Source organism: Bubalus kerabau, chromosome 9, assembly GCF_029407905.1.
Source record: "Bubalus kerabau isolate K-KA32 ecotype Philippines breed swamp buffalo chromosome 9, PCC_UOA_SB_1v2, whole genome shotgun sequence".
Lineage (NCBI taxonomy): Eukaryota > Metazoa > Chordata > Mammalia > Artiodactyla > Bovidae > Bubalus > Bubalus kerabau.
Genome location: NC_073632.1, coordinates 58140095 through 58147988, shown reverse-complemented (window position 1 = coordinate 58147988; position 7894 = coordinate 58140095). Strand labels below are relative to the sequence as shown.

At 42.6% G+C, this 7894-nt stretch overlaps 1 protein-coding gene and 1 non-coding gene across 2 annotated transcripts; both read left to right on the top strand.

Moving 5' to 3' along the window:
* The first annotated feature begins 1901 nt into the window (after positions 1-1901).
* Positions 1902-2005, top strand: LOC129620301 (U6 spliceosomal RNA). Its single transcript, XR_008698488.1, has one exon. It is a non-coding gene; the product is annotated as a U6 spliceosomal RNA (small nuclear RNA).
* A 1249-nt stretch (positions 2006-3254) lies between these two features.
* LOC129660023 (cytochrome c oxidase subunit 7A2, mitochondrial-like) lies at positions 3255-3791 on the top strand. The gene has a single exon (XM_055591473.1). The coding sequence runs from the start codon at positions 3441-3443 to the stop codon at positions 3690-3692; it is 252 nt and encodes an 83-aa protein (XP_055447448.1). The 5' UTR covers positions 3255-3440; the 3' UTR covers positions 3693-3791.
* Positions 3792-7894: the final 4103 nt, after the last annotated feature.

The window sequence follows — 7894 nt, the reverse complement described above, 5'->3', positions numbered from 1 at the left end:
TGGTAATGAATTAGAGTTAGAGATCAGAGAATTAACTCTGTTTAACTCTGTTTAGCTCATTATATCGGAGAAGGCAATGGCACCCCACTCCAGCACTCTTAACTGGAAAATCCCATGGACGGAGGAGCCTGGTGGGCTGCCGTCTATGGGGTCGCACAGAGTTGGACACGACTGAAGCGACTTAGCAGCAGCAGCAGATGTTTTTGCTTGTCACAACTATGAGGTGGGTGCTAAGGGCATCTATTAGGTGGAGGCCAGGGATGCTGTTAAATATCCTGCGATGCTGTACGTGCAAAAACACTGAATTATCTATCCCAAAGTGCCAATAGTGCCAAGCCTGAGAAACTTCTGTCTGTGATATATGTGGTGAGACGGGTGTGTTATGATTATGAGGACAAGGCAGTCAGGCTGAGAATGACAAAACTAAAAGACAGGGGAAAAAAACTGGTTCATTGTGGAATTAACCCACCCTCAAAAAACTGCCTCCAGACTTCCTGTTATGTGAAAATAATGTCCCTTTATTGTTTAAATAACTTTCAGTTGCCATTTCTAATACCCACAGACAAGATCATCCTAACTAACAAGGAGAGAGAAGAAGGATTAGGACAAAATATGGTAAGCACGCTCTATAAGCACAGGGTGTCCCAGGGCAAGAGGAAATGGCCAATCTGGTACTGACTCTCTGTAGTGTTATTTACTCTGGGAAGCTCTCCAAAATAAGTTCTGTTGTTGAAATTCTCAGCTAGACACTTCCATCACATTAAACCACACTGATTTTATTTGTTTTTCTCAGAAAATTGAATAAAAACTATCTGTGAGTTGAAATCAGGAAGCATAAATTATACTTTTTATATATTCTTTGAGGAAACAGCCTCAAAACTTTTCAAAGACTTTAAAATGCTGAAAAGGGGGGAAATAGCATGATCTCTTTAAATTTGCAACTTAGAAAAATGGTTGGAACTGAACTTGTTGTTACTCAGTCGCTAGGTCGTGTCTGACTTTTTATGACATCATGGACTACAGCATGCCAGGCTTCCCTGTCCTTCACTATCTCCTTTAGTTTGCTCAAACTTATGTCCACTGAGTTGCTGATGCCATCCAATCATCTCATCCTCTGGAACTGAACTTGAAAAATGATTTTTATGTTAATTATAAACCAATGGATAAATGGGGATAGGAAAAAATGGAGAAAGAAAAACATTACTGTATTTTACTTTTTCTTTTTCCTCTCTAATGTGATACAAGGGAGGAAATCATGGAATACAGAGCATAGTGAAAAACTTTAAATGATCTTATGGGAGCTATTTATTTAATAAGAGATGATTAAGGCAACACTGGGGGCAAGAGATTCAGGGATCCATGGCCAGTAAGAGAAATGCCTTGTATAATCTGATTTAAAAGTTTTCCTTGTGATAAATCATAGTGGGAAAGAATATAAAATATATTTATATAAATGAATAAAAATATAAACAAATATTTTAAAAGAATGTATATAGGTGTATGTATATAGGGCTTCCTTGGTGGATCAGACAGGAAAGAATCTACCTGCAATGCAGGAGACCCAAGTTCGATACCTGGGTCAGAAAGATCCCCTGGAGAAGGGAAGGCTATGAACTCCAGTATTCTTGTCTGGAGAATGCCATGGACAGAGAAACCTAGTGGGCTACAGTCCATGGGGTCGCAAAAAGTCAGACACAACTGAGCGACTAAGACACACATATATATACATGTGTTGTTTTTGTTCAGTAGAAATTAACACAATATTGTAAAATACTTGAATTTGGTGAGTTCATACTCTAATGCTCTCTCATTACACATTGTACATTTAATAATGATTAGAAACATTTTTAATATGAGCAGTCTTCTAAATGCACAATTTTTAATACAGAAATCCTTATTTAGTGCTTGCTTCAGCAGCACATATACTAAAATTGGAATGATATAGAGATTAGCATGGTCCCTGTGCAAGGATAACATGAAAATTTGTGAATATTCACATTTAAAAAAAAATCCCATTCAACTGCTGGGTAATCAATTCTTGATCTTCTATCTCGTGAAATCAAATTCAGCTACCCAAAACTATAGTTAATAATACTTACATGTATATATTTTACCTAATCCTATTGACATGCCTATTAAGTGGTATTACTAGGCTCTTTTTATGGATAAGTAAATAGGCTGAAAAGTTAAACAACCAGCTCAGGTCTATAAATGTAGTATGGTGGAGCCAGAAGGCAACACCAGTCTGCGTGTCTGGAGTGGGTATGACTTCTGTATTATATCAATAGTGCCAAGAAGGGACAAACCAAGTACTTGTCAACACTGAACATATTCAGTTCAGTTCAATTCAGTCTCTCAGTCGTGTCCAACTCTTTGTGACCCCATGAATCGCAGCATGCTAGGCCTCCCTGTCCATCACCAACTCCCAGAGTTCACTCAGACTCACGTCCATCGAGTCAGTGATGCCATCCAGCCATCTCATCCTCTGTCGTCCCCTTCTCCTCCTGCCCCCAATCCCTCCCAGCATCAGAGTCTTTTCCAATGAGTCAACTCTTCACATGAGGTGGCCAAAGTACTGGAGTTTCAGCTCTAGCATCATTCCTTCCAAAGAAATCCCAGGGCTGATCTCCTTCAGAATGGACTGGTTGGATCTCCTTGCAGTCCAAGGGACTCTCAAGAGTCTTCTCCAACACCACAGTTCAAAAGCATCAATTCTTCAGTGCTCAGCCTTCTTCACAGTCCAACACTCACATCCATACATGACCACTGGAAAAACCATAGCCTTGACGAGACGGACCTTTGTTGGCAAAGTAATGTCTCTGCTTTTGAATATGCTATCTAGGTTGGTCATAACTTTCCTTCCAAGGAGTAAGTGTCTTTTAATTTCATGGCTGCAGTCAACATCTACAGTGATTTTGGAGCCCAGAAAAATAAAGTCTGACACTGGTTCCCCATCTATTTCCCATGAAGTGATGGGACCGGATGCCATGATATTCGTTTTCTGAATGTTGAGCTTTAAGCCAACTTTTTCACTCTCCACTTTCACTTTCATCAAGAGGCTTTTTAGTTCCTCTTCACTTTCTGCCATAAGGGTGGTGTTATCTGCATATCTGAGGTTATTGATATTTCTCCCGGCAATCTAAGGACCAGCAAATATCACACTCCCACAGGCCCTCACATAGTACTGAACACTTTACTAATGATTCCTCAATAAATACTTATGATTTTTAAATGTCCTTGTTGAAACAGAACTATACTGTTCATGAATAGTGGGCAGAGCACTGAATAGAACAACAGACCCAGATACTAACAAGGGCTCTTCTATTCACTAGTTACTATGTGGCCTTGGACAAATTACTTGTCTGAGGCTCAGCTTCAAAGTCAGAATAATGGTTCTTGGTGGTCAGTTGTCATGGTTGGTGAGTAGTAGCTGAGCCAAGATGCTACGGAATCTTTTGTCTCTACATCAGATTACTAAGAGGACCATAAGTACTGCTTTACGCAGGCAGTTTGAAAATAAGGTTCCAGCAAAACAAAAGCTGTTTCAGGAGGATAATGGAATTCCAGTGCACCTGAAGGGTAGGATAGCTGATGCCCTCCTGTATAGAGCCACCATGGTTCTTACAGTTGGTGGAACAGCATATGCCATATATCAGCTGGCTGTAGTTTCATTTCCCAAAAAGCAGGATTGACTTCAGTTTATCTTCCCAGCAATCAGTTGGTTCAATTCCATTTAGCTCTCTGTGGACCAGTAAATCTGATACACAACTGAGTTCTTTGGGGATCAGTATTTATTGACTTGAACTAACTGCCATCAATAAAGCAGTCTTTACCATGAAAAATACAAGTAAAGTCAGAATAACAATACCAGCTGGGCCTGCTTTCCAATGTCAGACAATATATGGAGGTGATCTTTGGAAAACGTGATTTGTTGAACAAATGAAAGGCTTTACAGTCTCAAATTCTAAGCTCAAGAAGTCCATTTAACCTCTGCTATACTGACTGAATTGATTATGGTGTAAACCTAGCTCAACAGCCCACCATAAGTCTGGCTGATAATTTCATCCTTTCATTGGATTCTACTTCTCTGAACCTATTCTTTGGCATTTATCATTTGATTCCATCTCTCCTTCACCCAAACCAATCAGTTTCCAAAGTAATTTTCTGGCACCTAAGAGAAGAAAGTATGCTGCCCAGATCACAGGGGCAAACTCTTCAAAAGACCACAGGAAACTTCTGCCCCTTCTTCTTACCCCAGTTGCATTAATCATATTTAAAATTTTTCTGTATGACATTTTGACATCTTACATAATCTTTGTGGCTGGGGAGAGACTGTTCCATCAGGGCTAGCTAATTCTTAGGGAGTGCAAAGGATCCAACAAGACGTATGCCCTTGATATATAAACTGATGAATCCAGAGCCATCATACCTTTGCTATCTGGCCCATATTCCTCTGCCTTAATCACCACAGGGTTAGGTGCCAGGCAATAGGGACCACCCCATCATAGGAACAGAATAAAGGGACAAAGTACAGCAATTTAATAAGTAATCCCACTAGGGAAACATAAGTAAAGAAAAAAGTATGGGATGGGACTTCCCTGGTGGTCCAGTGGCTAAGACTCTGAATTTCCAAAGCAGAAAGCCTAGGTTTGATCCCTGTCAGGGAAGTGGATCTTACATGCCATCACTAAGAGTTTGCATGGTGCAACTAAAGATTCCACATACTGCAACTGAAGATCTATAATACGTGCTGGAACTAAGACCCAGCACAGCCAAATAGGTAAATAAGTAAATATTATTTTTGAAAAAGAAAAAAAATGTATGATAGACCCCCGTAAGTTAAGGATCACTCAAGAAAGCATGTTTGCTTAACAAAACCATGCCAGGGCCATAAGTTATGGCCCAAAGCAATAAAACAATGGTGGAATGAGACCCATATCCTGCCCAGCAAGGGCAGTAAGTTAATGATTCCTAGGACATGCTCCTCGGCATACACTAAAAACAAAAATACAAGGAAAAGGTGACATTATATGGAAACCTGAGATGATTTACCATATTTTAGTATATGTCACCACTTTTTTGCTTATTTTGATTGTGCCATGACAATCCCCATTTTGACCATGTAGGGACAAGAACACTTCCCCACCTGATGTGGAGGGGGAACTAATGATAGAGCGTGATATCTACTTAAGAATGAGCAAGCTGGTCTTCTCCACCTCCTCACTTTTCCTTTGACTGTAAAACTGTAGCCCACTAAGCTCTTGGGCAGCACTCCCTCACCTGCCTGCTTGTAAATCTCATATGCTTCCCTACACTACTAAACTTTTTCCTTACCTGTCACTGCCTCTTGCTGAATTCTTTCTGTGCCAAAACAGAAAAGCCTATGCTTGGCTGTGTCCTGAAATGCTTTCTCCCATTTCAGCTATAGCCTAAAACTCAAGGACACTCTTCAAACTAGCCATTCCTAAATTGTTCACGCTGCCCGGCCTTACCTTTCCCATAGGAACCCTAATAAAAAGTCTGGCCTAAACATATTGCACACTCCTGCCTTTTCTTCATGATCAAAATCTGGTGTTTGTTCTGTGGCTGTGTGATGAGCTGTCCCTTTTGTTTCTAGGAGAATTGTGAGAAACGTTAAACTTTTCTTGCAGTGGCACTGACCTCTCTGTGTTGTCACTCAGTCTCCTTTATAAATAAGACTTACGCACAGAACACAGACCAGCAGGTCTTTTCAAAGCTAAAGCAGCTTAAGAGGGAGGAGAGTACTGAGTATTATCAAATAATGACTTGCCTTTCAGGGCAAGGTTATCAGGATGTACTTATTTTATGATTCTAATTCCTTTACTTGGCAGATCTTGATTTATGTTTAAAAAAACAAACAAACAGTGGATAGTTCACATGTGTGTGTTGCTCAGTTGCATCCGACTCTGCGACCCCATGGACTGTAGCCCGCCAGACTCCTCTGTCCATGGAATTCTCCAAGCAAGAATACTGGAGTGGGTAGCCATTCCTTTCTCCAGGAGATCTTCCAGACCCAGGGATTGAACCCTGGTTTCCTGCACTGCAGGCAGATTTTTTACTGTCTGAGCCACCAGGGAAGCCCCTAGTTCACATGACTTAAATTCAAAATATTTCTTTGTGAGAAGGGAAAATGAGACTTGGTGTAAATTAACCCCACCATTCTTTTTGTTTGTTTCTAATCATTGGACTGCTTGAATACTCATCTCCCTTTTTATTCACCTTATTTATTCTTTGTCTTCTTTGAGTTTTCTTCCTTGAGACTAAAATGATAGATTTTGTTTAAAACTTAAAGACAGAGCTCTGTCTTCAGTATGGAAAATACACTGAAATTCTTAGTCCATTTGGGCTGCTGTAACAAAATACCATAAACTGGGTGGCCTAAAAACAAAACATTTATTTCTTGCAGTTCTAGAATCTGAGAAGTCCATGATCAAGACTACAGACAGAATTATGTCTGTTGAGAACCCTTTTCTTGGGTCATAGGCAGTTTTTCTCTGTGTCTTCACATGGCAGAAGGGGAAGGTGGTCTCTAGAGTGTCTTTTATAAGAGCACCAGCTCCATTCAGGAGAGCTCCACCCTTATGACCTACCACTTTCTTAAGGCTCCACCCATCACACTGGACATTAGGTTTCAATATACAAGTTCTGGAGGAGGCAAAGATAAAGACCTTAGCACTAAATACAAGAAAGTAGGTTAATTTGCCCACAGAATACATTAAAGAAGATCTCTTCAATCATCCCTAGAGACCCTAAGAGGGAGGGGATGGTTCTAGTTTTATCTCCTTTTTGAGGTGATCAATGGAAAGGTTGTTCAGAGGCAGAATCTTTGCTGCAGCTGCTCTTGATACGATCCTTTTTTCATTAATTCGACCAACTGGAAATAACCTTGCTGAGGCCAGATGCCTTGTCTGTGTTGCTCACTTCTGTATCCTTACTTGGCACATCGACACATAGTGAGCGCTCAACAAATACTTGTTAAATGAATGAACCATTATTTTACTGAACTTCTGTGTGCCGGGTACCGCTCCAGGAGCTGAGAAAAGGGAGATAAGGACCGCACTGCGGTTCCTGTGGAGGCCCACACTAGAGAACAAAAACAGACGCGCTAAGCGTTCTGCCTAATAGAGGGAAGGAACGCCGGGCTGAGACCTGCGCCAGGCGGCGCTGGGTGGCGTGCGCGTCTGCCGGGTCTGGCCTGGCTCTCCTCTGGGTCTCGCGGCGCGGACCAATCTGCAGCAACAGACCCGGGAGCTGTTTGAATGCCAGATGATTCCTCCCGACGGACTAGCCCCCGGGCGTTCCTATCTCGTTCCCAGACGCTTCCCGGTGCTCCGGGGTTGGACAGCACACACCTGTCTTCCCAGCGTCGGCCCAGCTGCGGCTCAGGCCTGCGGGACTCCAGGGAGCGATACGCCCCCACCCGCCGGCTGCGGGCCAGAACAGCAGCGGGGTCGAAACAATCTCCAAATTCTTCACTGAGACTTCACCTGCCCCAGCGGGGGGAAGTGTGTGGGGCGCAGCCTGTAGGGCAGCTCCTGCATCTTCCCCCAACGAGAACCGTGTGTGTGTGTTGGGGGAGGAGGATGGGGGAGTGGTTGCAAGAGGTGCTTTCACTTCGGTTCGGGCAGGGTCAAATTGCGGCTGTGTTGTTTTCTCTCCCAGCCAGGTTTAGCTGGAGCCAGGGAAACTCTCAGTGCTCAGGGACTTGAAATTCCTCCTGTCTTAAACCCTGAAACAGCTGCAAGAGCTCTGGAGATGGGAGCGCGGCTGCCGCGTTGGAGCTGGCAGGGCGACAGTAACGGCAGTAGAAGCAGCGGAAAGCTGGGCAGTGTGCGAGTCTCCCTCTCCTCCCAGCTTTTTGCCAACGTGCCCA